Source organism: Hippoglossus hippoglossus, chromosome 17, assembly GCF_009819705.1.
Source record: "Hippoglossus hippoglossus isolate fHipHip1 chromosome 17, fHipHip1.pri, whole genome shotgun sequence".
Taxonomy (NCBI): Eukaryota; Metazoa; Chordata; class Actinopteri; order Pleuronectiformes; family Pleuronectidae; genus Hippoglossus; species Hippoglossus hippoglossus.
The window spans coordinates 18,429,772-18,442,446 of NC_047167.1; the positions used below are offsets into that span (position 1 = coordinate 18,429,772).

Sequence of the window (12,675 nt, forward strand, 5' to 3'; positions counted from 1 at the left end):
TGCTGCAACGCAGGACAGAGATAAGAGGATGCTTTCTCTTTTACCACGTCACTTCATGTATTATGTGAAGGCATAATGTTTCCGACTGTAAAATCCATATGATATCTGAACCTCATCTCCCCCCTCCCCCCAAGATGTATTATTATGTTAAACATGAGGCATTAAAGCTCTTCTTCAAAATGTGGTCAGTGGTTTTCATCCCATCTACACACACACACACACACAAGGAAATTGGAGTATGTTTGAGTCAGTGAAGGGCATTCAAAATCATCCATGTGTAAGAGAGCATACTATACTGTACATGTGCGGCTCGCCGTCTCTAGCACAGCAGCTCAGCGTGTGTCTGTGCTCTACTTTCCTTCCCCGCTGCCCCCCCACTGTGTTAATTACCAAAGCTGCCAAGGCTCACCTATGTGAGTCAACCAGGCCAGGAGACACACATCCAAACACAGATACACACACACACAAATAAACAGACATCCCATCAAACAGCAGCTCCATCAAACAGCAGTGTAGGAGGATGAGGAGAATGACGTAGTTTACCGCAAGCAAACTGTCGTGCACACGAGCAGACACACTTCATGCTCCCAGGAGAACACATCGACTGAGAATGAGGCCAGTGGGCCCTTGTCTTGTCTGAGGATGACTGTACTCATCATTTGAGCTTAAGCAAAGGCCAATGTGTGTGTGGGCTACACCATCTCTAAAAGCCAAAGAGAACGACTAAAGAGAAGTTAACAGCCATGAGACATTGTTTGGAGGTAGGTTACTGGTTCAAATCAGTAATTAGGGATACACATGCTGCCATAAAAAAACAACAACAAATGAACTGCCTGGTTTTCTTTACAAGGAAACTGGATTTACTATTCGAAAGGATGAAACAACTCAGAGTGCTTGGAGACAGAGGGGAGTGAGAGAACTGCAGAGTGAGCGAGCGTTGCTAAGCAGACTGAAAGCCGAGAGAGGCTGTCAGCAAGCCAGCAGTGCACTGCTATCACTACACAGAGAGAGAAAACACAAAATGGAGACACTGCCCGACCCTGTCTTTGCAATAAATTACACAGCATTCACTAGAATGCCTCAAAAAACATGCCGAGGCCTGCTTGTACCAGCCATTCTGCGACTCAATCAGACCCAGCAACAGCAAGCTCATCAGAATTTGGGCTGATTGCCATTTTAAGTCTAGACTTGAAGCAATCAGATGCCAAAATTATCTCGTGTTTCTGGGTGAAAGGTGGAAATAAAAAACTAATTTCTCGTGATGCATCTCTACAAACAAGTCTAAAGAAATATAGGCTCCACATCTGAATAAGTGAGTGGTAAATGCAAGAGTTGTAGTGGCCTCGGACTAAAATCCCCTCTTCCCTAGCTCTAGTATGCAGTCATAATATCGATCTGTGGTTTGTTTACTTCTTCCTCAGCCCAGGAGGCTGCTCTGCTGTAATGTGGGATACTGCAGTAAATGTCAACGCTTGGTTGGTTATCACTGTCTGCAACGAGAGAGAGCAAGACAGAGAGGGAATGAGGGTAAAGAGACTGACCCCCCCCCCCCCCCCCCCCCGATACAGCCGCAGCTCTACAAGGACAAAGATCCACCTGGCCAAAACGCCTTGCATGGCTAAATCTAACACAGACACACTGACAGAGAGACGGTTAAATCCGAACAGGCCCAGGGTCCTCTCACTGTTCTGCAGGGAGCTCTGGTCTCATCCATATTACATGCAGGAGCTTGTTTGAAGCTTCTACTGCTCGTCTCTGCATGGGCAGCTTGGCTTTGCTGTCCAGGCCCCTCGGGCCCGCCTGTCGCTCCCACACACAAACACTCACACTCACACACACACACACACACACACACACACACACACAGGTCCTGTAATGCAAATCCATCAGCTTCCATGACTCTCCCTCTATCTCTGTCACAAACTCTGGTTTTCAAAGCAAGTCTCAGAATACTATTCTCTCTACTTTCACAATGGGTGTAGGACTGCAGAATTCAGGAGATGCATGTACTTTAAATATGATGAAACTTGAATTATCAAAATAAAAAAGAACCTCAACAGTGAATAATGAACATATAAAATCAACCAGCATTTGGCCAGAGGCTGCTATTAATTTCTGTTCTGCCTGCATCGATCTTAATACATTAATATGACAGGTGAACCCACAGTCCACTAACTTGATGACCAGACTTTCCTCATTAAAACAGTCACTGTCTGAGGCGAGCTTGACAACAGCCCAAGCAAAGTGCGGCTGTGTTTGGTAAATGTCATTACGGTTGAGTCAGAGCTCTAAGTGAACACACCTGGGCGTACATCAAACAGACTGAGTGAGAGACTGGAACGGTGATAAATCTTTGTCCTGGCTCCACTGTGACGCTGATGAGTGGAGAGCAGACCACAGCACTGATGGAGCACCGTGACTCACGCCGCATGATAGAATTGGCGTGGTGAATGGAGGATGTGGCGGATGGCAGCGGATGCATTTGTGTGCGTGTTTCTGGCAGTGGGTGACCCTTTGACTTCCTTTAATCATGAACAGCAGATTGTCATCTGCACTGTGTCCCGTGCTGCTGCGTGTCTTTGTGTGTGTGTGTCATCTGTCTGACAAGAGATGTCATCACACAGACACATTCAAAGCTCAAGTCATGGTCAAGTCACAGTCTGACACTTTGTCATTCACCTCTGATGACACAAGGACACAAAGTTTGACTCTTGGATTTAAGTGTCAACAGTAACTTTAATTGTTTTATGAGGCACAGATATTTACTGAATAAAAAATGAGGGTGTCTGCCAAAGCAACAAACGGCATAAGGCAACCTTGCCAAAATCTACCATCATCTGACTGGAGGCAATATTTTTTTCTCCCTTAACGTGAGTCATTGTTATTCAGAAGTACAGTACATATGGCCTCATCCCGTGTCAGGATGCATCTCCGCCAGTACATTTTAATAGTGATGACAAAGAAAATGTCTGGCATAGCAAAGTGCACTTGTCACAGGAACTGGCGAAAATCTAGTCAGACTGGGAACCACAGTGCAATGCTTCACTGTTCAAAGGATAAAGTCAAGGGTAACAAGGCTCCATGCTGGCCAAGTCGCCCCAGCAGCAAGGCTGTGTGAATGTGAGCAACAGTGAAGCCAGAAAACGAGGTGGACACGCAAAGAATCAGTGCCACATGAGGAGTCGACAAGAACCACACACACACGCGCGCACGCGCACACGCACACACACACACACACACACACACACACACACACACACACACACCACTCTATTGCTTGGACACAGTTAGGAAGGACTTGACTGTTTGCTTGAATGCAAGGATGCTGTTTACTACCCAGCTTCAACACATGCAACTTTTAATTAGGCCTCCACAGATGAAGTTTACACTATTATATTATACTATACTAGTACATTCTAAAAGTTATTATGTAATTAATTGCATCTGGAGGTCAACGACCTTGAGGACTGTCTACTACTTATTTTATGCTGCAAAGAGGTGCAGTGGGACTGTTGAGGATCCAGAGGGAAACAGCTCTCTATTAACAGGATCTAGATGAGCTGGTATGAAGCACTGGGGAATATGAGGCAACGAAGCCTGTATGTTTGTATGTTTGTGTCTTCCCTAAGAAATATCAGGCAGACAGATTATTCCTGTGAGCCACTGTGCAGGTGGGAATTGCGGCGAGATAAACACATCAGCATTCAGCAGGGCAGAGGCAGAACGAAACAAAAGTCTGGGTAAATCACAAAATGTCACTCGTTCCACCTTCACTAAGGCAGAGTGTTTCCCAGTTGCAAACTTTACAGCCTTGTCCCGAGCAACATCTTTCAGACCCTTGGTGAGATGGGGATTTAAAGGGTATAGAGGCAGCCAGCAATTGAAGGGAAAGAAACTGTTGGACTTTAATGTTAGTGGAGCAAAGGTGAGCCTAAAAAAAATAAACGACTAACAGGACAAGTAATCACCAACCCGAGCTTGGCAAGTTTGCATCTTTGCTGCGCTCATCTGGTGCGTAGGCGGAAGGTCAGAGCTAGCATGGGCCAAAGCAGCACTTGGCAGCCATTGTTGTGTGCAATTAAGCACATGGGACCATTTGACAAAATAACGTGGACACTTCATCAGGCATCTCAAGCGGGATCGCTTCCATATGGAAATGACGAGCGATTACCAAACACGCAAAACATTACTGGCAGAGTGGAGAGATGGGGATTCCTTTAATCGCACAGACTGACTATTTTCCCATGATTTCCCGGTGTTTGCAACATGCATAATTGATCAGTGTAGTGGCTGAGCTTAATGTGTCGTGAATGTGCCGGGTGGCAGCCCAGCGGGACTCATGACACGCCTTTGATATCCTGTGTTTATCTCCCTGTCTGGGAGACTGGGGTTGTGGGTGAACATATAAGAGAGGGAGTCTAAGTGCCTATACGTAGTGTGTCTGTGTGTGTGTGTGTCCTTGCTGTGTATATGGTGCTCCTATGGAAAGCGCCGTCTCTGGATCTCTCTATTTATATCTTCATTAATCACCGTTCCCACCGGGAAGGCGGCACAGAAGAGTCTTTCAAATGCAAACGTGCTCTCTCTGCTTGCACAAAACACGCACAGGCTGGCTGTCTCCCAGAGTCCTTTTACAGTATACCTCCCTCGCTTCCGTCTCCCTGCCCCCATCACAACCACAACCTGCTCGCCTGACTGTCTCCCAGGGACACCAGACAGTGGACGGTTAATCTCCTCATCAACACGTCAATTATTTTTTTGAAGACTTTCCATTATTATAGTCCCATGCAAAACAACCCAACCAGGCTCGTGAGACATGTTACAATCCAAGCTTCTCTCTTTTCTTATAGTCTTGTTTGAGCTGAAAGCCCATTATATTCCCCTCGCCTTCACTTTCATTTTCCTTAAAGGCAACAAACAGGTCTGCTGCCCTGAGGGTGGGGGGGGAGGGTGTGGGGGGGGGGGGGGGGGGGAATGAATGAACATGCAAACAGAGCAGAATGAACATGCAAACAGGCTGTCGGCTTTTTTTTAAAGGGGCTGTAAGAATTTCAGTTCAAAACAATGACAAAATGTACTTGACAGAATGCAAAGAGCTTACTTTTTTGATTTTAGGTCAAAGAAATCGATGTATTGTGTTGCTGAAATGTCTTCTTAACCTAGCATGCTAACCAGCTAGCCCTCGGCCCTCAGTCGTACATGAGACGATGAGGAAGTAGTAACTGTGTGTACGATATAAACAGCTGATTGCAGCCATCGTGTCTCTTTGACATTCCTACTCTTTCCTTAAACTCGCGAGGTTATGCTGAGGTTAGATTTATTTGAGCAAGCGTTAGGTCTACGTGAGCGGTGTGAGGACTGAGGGTTGTTGAGAGTTGTTGTAACTGGCAAATAGCCATTTAAAAACCCATGGGGCATTTGTCTGGGAGGGGCTTTGCCAGTTTGTTTAGTCTATGAGACTGCTGGCAGACGTTGCACAGGCTCCACTGTATCTGCTACCGCACATCAGATACACACAGCAGCACATTATCTTCTCCTGGTAGTGAGGTGGGAAGCTCAAACCAAGGAAACAGTCAAAAATAACAAGCTGCAGCCAGGGTGGGGAATTACCACCAGCCAACCAACCATATATTTTTTTAACTGTGGGGTTGTAGCAAACAGGAAAAGCTGTGAGCTGGTGTACAACCAATTAAAGTGGTCAACTAATATGTGGCTGAAAGGCCTGTGACCATTGTAAATGCTGTATTGGAAACCAAAACAATTTGAAAGATTCTTATCTATTAAAGAAAAAGACTGAGAAGTAATGAATTTGGTGTTCCTCCGGTTAGCTGCAGTGCTGTTATGGAGCTTCGATACTGGCAATGACCTAATGGTGACATACCGGAGGCCCCTCGGCTCAGCCCCTCCCACCTTTGCGGGGCCCCATTTAGCCCTTTACAACAGGCAGCAAACACTGGCCAGGGTGGAGCATGTTGTGTACAAGGAACATGGACAGTTGTCCATATACCAAACTATATACAGGCATGATAGACTGTAGGTTACTCTAGGCCAGCGTTAAAAGAAGTTCCTGTGTGTGTTCAGCATAATTGGATAAATGCTCGTTGGAAAATTCACAGACAGACATAGAAATATGTGTATGAGTGTCTTGGTGTGGGGTGTGGGGCAAAGGAGAGGGCCGGGGAAATGCGAGCTCGCCACCATGTGATTGGCCAACCAAGAGGGCTGTTCAAGGTTGTGGTTCAGCTCAGGTCTTGGGTAGGTTAATTTTCAACTCGGGGAAAGAAGAGCTGGGCCCCAAGCCCCCTGGAACAACCTCGCTAACATGGCCGGTTTCATGGAAGAAGAAAGTGTATAGCAGTGTGTGACCACGACAGCAGTCAGACCCACATGTCCTGGCCTTACTCTCTCATCTTCTTACTTTCATACTCTTTAGATCTCTTACTATATTATATAAGAGCCTCCCTCAGGGGGGGGTATGTTTTCTGACAACACATACCCTTTTTGTGTCTGTCTGACACTACTTCTGTTTGGCTGCCTGTCTGAGTTACAAAAATTTAAGGAAGCCAACAGCAGAAGCAGAGGTGAGGTTAACTTGGGAGACGGGTGCACATGTCTTAACACAGTTAGGAACTTATGCAACACCGGCAGCAGCCACCGCAAGTGAGTCTCCTCATTTCACTCTTGTTCCTTTTCTCCCTGCCTCCCTGCCTCTGTCCATCTCCTCCTCTATTCAATGTCTGTGTCACCCAGCAACTCGCCACATCCATCAAGGTCGGAGACCCGATCAATAGCCACTGGCTTTCCTCTCATCCGCCTTTCAGACGCACACAAGTGGTCTTCTTGCTTATGTAATGATCGACTTATCGGGTCATTTGGCTGCTTATTTTGTTACTGTCCGCTGATTGGGGCCCAGGGGATACTGACCATTTACAGACACATGTGGGCCACAGCAGAACTGTCTGCTTCAAAAGAAAGAAATGATGATGGGTGAGAAGCAGACTGAAAGCCATAAGTCAAGATGTGTGAGGACATGAACCCACGAGAAGCAGGCAGATGGTTGATTGACGTCAAGATGGAAGGAGAGGTAGGAGGAAGCGATAGCCAAGGCAGCACAGTGAACGATTAGCATGTCTGCCAAAATCCAATTAGATGTAGCCCGAGAGAATGACTGACAAGCAGACAGACAGACAGAGCAGACAGCCCAGGAGACAGCCAGAGAGTGCAGCTGCACTGGTCTGCGGTAATGAAGTCACTGGTTTTCAAATAGCAAATAGAGGAAGCCAGAGAGATGCAGCTGTCTGCCGTCTGTGCCGCAGCCACTGTGTCAGCCCAGGCGGGGAGTCAGACAGAGGAAGGCTGTTCTCTCCGTCTGACACTTCTGACTCTGGGCCAGAAAAACGCTACAAACAAGGCCGAGGCAAACACGCAGCACACAGCAATGTTCACTATGTTGCTCGCCCATGAGGTTATGCTCGCCAGGGTTCACAAACATTCCTAAAATATCAGTTTGTTTATCAGTTTATTTGTTCTTACTTGGAAATAGACATACAGATCAGGAAAAGTATATAATTCTTGTCAAAAAAAAAAGCAAGAGATAATCACAGTTGTGTAATTTTTTACAGTAAAATTACCTTTGTGTTTCTCTGTATCGTGAACATTACTTGATTTATTATAAACACTTGTGGGATTTTTGTCATCCAGATGTTTGGTAATACACCGTTTTGCTGTCTGGGAACATGTAACCCGAATAAAGGAAATACCCCTTGAGCAACACAGATATTTCACAAGGTGGCGGGGATGATCATCAAATTGGAAATTCTGATACTTCCTGTCTCGTTGGGACAGGAAAAAAAAACACCCATTAAAATGAGGACACATGATCCTGTCACAGAGGAAAGTACAAGTGTCTGTCACAACCCCTGTCCGCAAAATGAACCCATTGTTCGTCAGACACTTAAGTAACTCTTGAGAAAGCAGTAAGGCTTCTGCTTGTTGCCGTCTGTCTATGGCTTCTGTCTGTATTTACACAACAGGGTTAGGTAGACATGGAAGCAGTGCCTCAGGGAACAAAGCGCCATTTATAGAGAGCAGGCCCTGGAGTTTTTAACTGCACCTTCTCAAACCAAACACTCCCTACAGGATATGGGACTGGTAGCCATTGGAGAAAGTGGGAAAAACAACTTCCAGAAAGCTCCACTTGTTTGCGTCTCGTCTCTTCTAGAGGTCTCAGAGCTCTTCATTAAAACTATGAACTGCTTGTAAATGTGCACATTGACACTGTGTGTAAATAAGGGCCGCTGGGAAAAGGGTCTGCATTCGGGGTTAGACCAACACACTGAGGTGAGCCATCTTTCGAAAGAAGCATGTGTGACTGTAAGTTGCCTGGCTGGCCTTCCACTAACATCCACTGGGATGTGGAAAGTATGAGTCACACAGCCAGTGCAGTGGAGGCAGCTGGACTGAGTCTGTAGGATGTTCAGGTTGAGAGACATGTCCGTCTGCCTCACTTCCTGCTCAGTTAAACACACACACTCACACAAATACACACACATAAACAGAGAGTGGTTGGACTTGGAAGGGAACCCCTATGTCCTGACTGAGGGAAGCGGGACACTGCCAGGTCACCCCGTTCTCTGGTCAATGATCTTTCACACACCCATACATCCGCTCCAGTGGGGGTAGTAGAGTGGCATCCTCCTCTGATGCCAACGTTCACCTGCTTCCTGTAGACACACAGGCCACTGTCTTTCCAGGAATTTACCCTTTTGTGCCTGTGTAGGTCTGTCTACAGGGACTTGGCTGTTGCATAGAATTTCACACCATTTTAGGTCAATCCAAACCCGCATATAACAGAAGAAGGTAAAATCTTGTCCCTACTAGCAAACAAGGTGCAAGTTGTTTTTTTTCTTCTAAAGAAGCGACAACAACAAAAAGAGGAAAAAAAACAGTGACTGTGAAATCACCCCTCAGCACCTGCAAACTGAGAATACAGAACCCAAGGATGTGGTGAGACAGAGGCTCCAGAGAACCTGGCAAAGTGTGAGAAAGACAATGTGTCATACTAACCACCAGATAGCATCTTATTGCACATACTGAAGTTGGCAATGTCTCACACATACACACAAAGATAGTGGGACTCGTCATCCACCTTGAGCATATGTTTCTTTGTACCTGTGTTTCCTCTGTGGTATTAAAATGTCTGTGACTCTGAGACAGAGAGTCTCGTCTCTCAAGATAAATACCTTAAACCAAGGCAAGAGGATGACAATTAGGAAGAGGCGGGACAGCAATGCGGCTGGGACACTCGACGAGACACCAGATGTTATTTCCAGCACATTCACACACCAAGTTAACCAGACAAGAAAAGAAAAAAAAAACTGCATCTCCTCAACGCAGATACAAAACACACTGCATTCTTTCTACTCCACAGTCTCACTTAGTCTGCTACCTTCTTAGAAATTAACCTTGCCAGTAATGGTTGTAGGAAAGACCCTTTCTGTAAAAAAATTATAGCTGGCTGATTAAAGCGCCTCCCTTTTTCAACTTGACTAAAAATCAATCCGAGCTGGCGATTTGAGTGTGAACACACAACACCAATCAGACAGAAACACAACCCCAATTTAAAAAAAAAAAAAACAGTAAGTGGTCACACACACACATCATGAGACACAAACCAGTCAACGGAAGGGAAAGCTTCTCTTCCCTCACTGAATGCTGACTTCTCAATAAGCATGCTGCCCTTGTGGCTCAGATACTGCACTGACAAGATTTTTATCTTCAACACAGCAAGAATAAGGAGAATCTGCAAAATTGTCCTCTGTTGAAGATTCTGCAGTATTCTGGTTTTCAGTATAAAAAATACAAGTAATGCCATGGAGCCATTTTACTTTCCAAGTAGCAAGAAACAATCCTAACAGGCTCTGTATGTGGTTTACCAACCAACACTGTCTTTAGTCTGCACCACATTTCCTTTCCAATTGCTCAACCCATGTGGAAATGTGCAATCTATTTTCTTGGGCAGACCAGAAGATTTGTTTTATTTGTAATTATGTAATTCACACAGGAGCTGAACTGTGTCTTCCTGAGCCTCATATATTGGCCTTTTGTTCAGTGACATTCCCAGTGACCTCCAGGTGACCTGAGGGGACAAATGATGCACGTCCCCTTCAGCTGTGACCAGCTGGCCCAACCTCATCCGATCAGACCTGGTCAGAGAAAATGGCACCACCTGTCCTCTGCCCCCCCCCCCATACTGGGTCAACGATGGTTTAAGAAAACACCAGCCCAACATTTGGCTAGTCAAACATGCTGAACACAAAGAATATGGGACTGGACGACTAGAGAAAAGGGATGAAGTAGCCAACCAGATATAGAGACTTTAAGATATTATCTAACTAATAGAATTTTAATAGGGTTCCAAAGCTGAGTGATGATGAAGGACATTTTATCACATGCAAACAAGCAAAGACACAGGTATCATTATAAAGTGTACTTACTTTGTCTAGTGACCTCTTGAGCTGGTAGTGGAACTTCTCTTTGACCTCATCAAGGAGCTGCTGGAGCCTGGGTTCCTCGGGCGTTCCCTCGTACTTCCTGGCAAGCTGTAGGTAGCAGGGCCACTTGGCTGAATCAAAGCCCCAGTGGCAGGTCCTCTTATCAGGTGACTTGTGTGAATGCATGACAAACTTCTGCGGGGAAAAGAGCAACTGGCACTCAACACACTGGATGCAGGGCGCCTCAGGCTGGGTGTAGAACTGGGGCACAAAGAGACCCTGGCACTTCCCCAGACATTGGTGCTCCACCTGGAAGCTGGCTTCACTCTCGTTCAGCAGGCCCTGGGCCGACAGCTTACCACTGGGGTCGGCAGGCAATGCCGCTCCAGGGCGCAGCAAAGCGTTACACAACCGTTGTGCATCCGTCAGTGTAATGAGGCCACAGGAAGGTGCGTTGAACGGCAGAATGCCCAACACTTTAAGGATGTGCAGCTGCTCAGCATCGCAACGTGAGCAATAGACGTAGAGCTCGTCGCACACAGTGTTGATCTGCTGCAGCGAGAAGTCGCGGAGCACAGAGTTGAGCACCTGGGGCAGGCAGAGCCGCTTCTCTCCCCCGACGACGAAGCAGGAGATGGACTCCCCTTCCAGCAGCGAGTGGGTGAGTTCAGTGGAGCTGTCACAGGGAACCAGCAGAGGGCCCCCTCCAAGGACAGGAGGGGAAGGCAGGGGGGGCATACCGGCTTGGGAATGCTCGTGGCCGGTACGGGCTGAGAAGGCAGCTGGGCCCCCAAGGGAGCTTTGGCTGCTGAGGGTGAACTGGGCTAGTGTGTGTTTGAGCCCAGGGCTCAGGTCCAGGGCTTTAGCAGAGCCCGCCACATGCAATTCAGCCTGGCCCGCGAAATCCATGTCGGGGTCGTGGCACAGATCCTCGGTCTGCTCCCTCTTCACTTTGGGAGTTTTGGGCAGGGAATCCGTGCTGCGACGCTTCAGGTTGATCTCCGCCATTACTCGCTTCTTGATGGGCGCGTCTTCCAGCCGCTCTCTGTACAGCCGTTTCATGTTGCCCTTGAATGAGGTCAAGTCTTTGAAAGGGGTTTTCAAACTGGTCTGGGTGCTGGCCATGTCTAAGCACTGGGTTACTGTTGTTTCTGTCAGCTGACTGAGTTCTTGTATTCCTCTGAGTCTTTTTTCCTCCTCCCTAAGTCTTTTCAAATGACACAAATCTTCTGGTTGTGAGACACATGCATGTTGTTGACTGAAGTTTGCCGAGTTCTGATCCGTTTCCTGCGCATAAAAAAAGAGGAATTCAGAAAACACAGGAAAATAATTCAATCCTTGTCCAAACTATAACTAATCAATTCCTTTCCCGCACACGAATAAACAAACTAACATTTTTCTTCTTTTTTTTTAAATGATTGTGGAGAATGAAATACCCATAAGGACTTTAAATGCTTTATGGCTGCTGTCCTGGTTGGGGGCTGAAGAGGTCAATGGCTGTTTGCATGGACCACTAAACCAAATGGCCATTACCATACTTCACACAAACACTTCAGCCCTTGTAATTGAACCCAAAGGGAAAATTTGCATCCAGGGTTTTCACTAGAGGTTTAGAAACAAACTTTCTAGGGGCAAAGTGAGAATTTTAGCAAGCGAAACCAGTTGACCAGACATAACAACCTGAGCGAAGTCTCCCCCCCACCACCACCACCACCACCCTGCCCCTCTCCCATTACATTGTTAATGTAAGGCTGATACACAATGGTGCAAAAACATTTCACTTTGCAAATGAAAGTGCCCTTCCCCGCCATATTGTGCCTTCCCCTAGGTCTGCTTACCCCACGCTGACCCCATCAAGTCGGTGAAAAACAACTGATAAAAGCGTTAACAGCAGTCGTCCCCTTCCCTCAGTCCCCGCACAGCTTGACGCCGAGCAGCGTGGAAGGAGTGTTTTCCCTTTTTATTATTATCGGGCTTTACTGCGGAATGGCTAAATCTACCCAATTAAAGGTAAACAACACTTTAACTGGTGCCCCCCCTACAATTTAAAACGCATTGGAGTTGATGATGGCCACTGCTGCAATATGACGCCGAGACACGGCGGCTAATTCACTTCAGCAGCGAAATGCAGCATTTACTGGAGCGTTTGCGTTTTCAGGGTGTCGTGAAAAAGCAGTGGATG

At 46.7% G+C, this 12,675-nt stretch overlaps 1 protein-coding gene across 1 annotated transcript in view; it reads right to left on the reverse strand.

Annotated features, from left to right (window-relative positions):
- Positions 1–12,675, reverse strand: part of skila (SKI-like proto-oncogene a) — a 31,577-nt gene that overhangs the window by 17,246 nt on the left and 1,656 nt on the right. The window contains 1 exon segment of the mRNA XM_034614694.1: positions 10,497–11,780. Within this exon segment, the coding sequence (XP_034470585.1) occupies positions 10,497–11,618 (1,122 nt within the window). The 5' untranslated portion in view covers positions 11,619–11,780.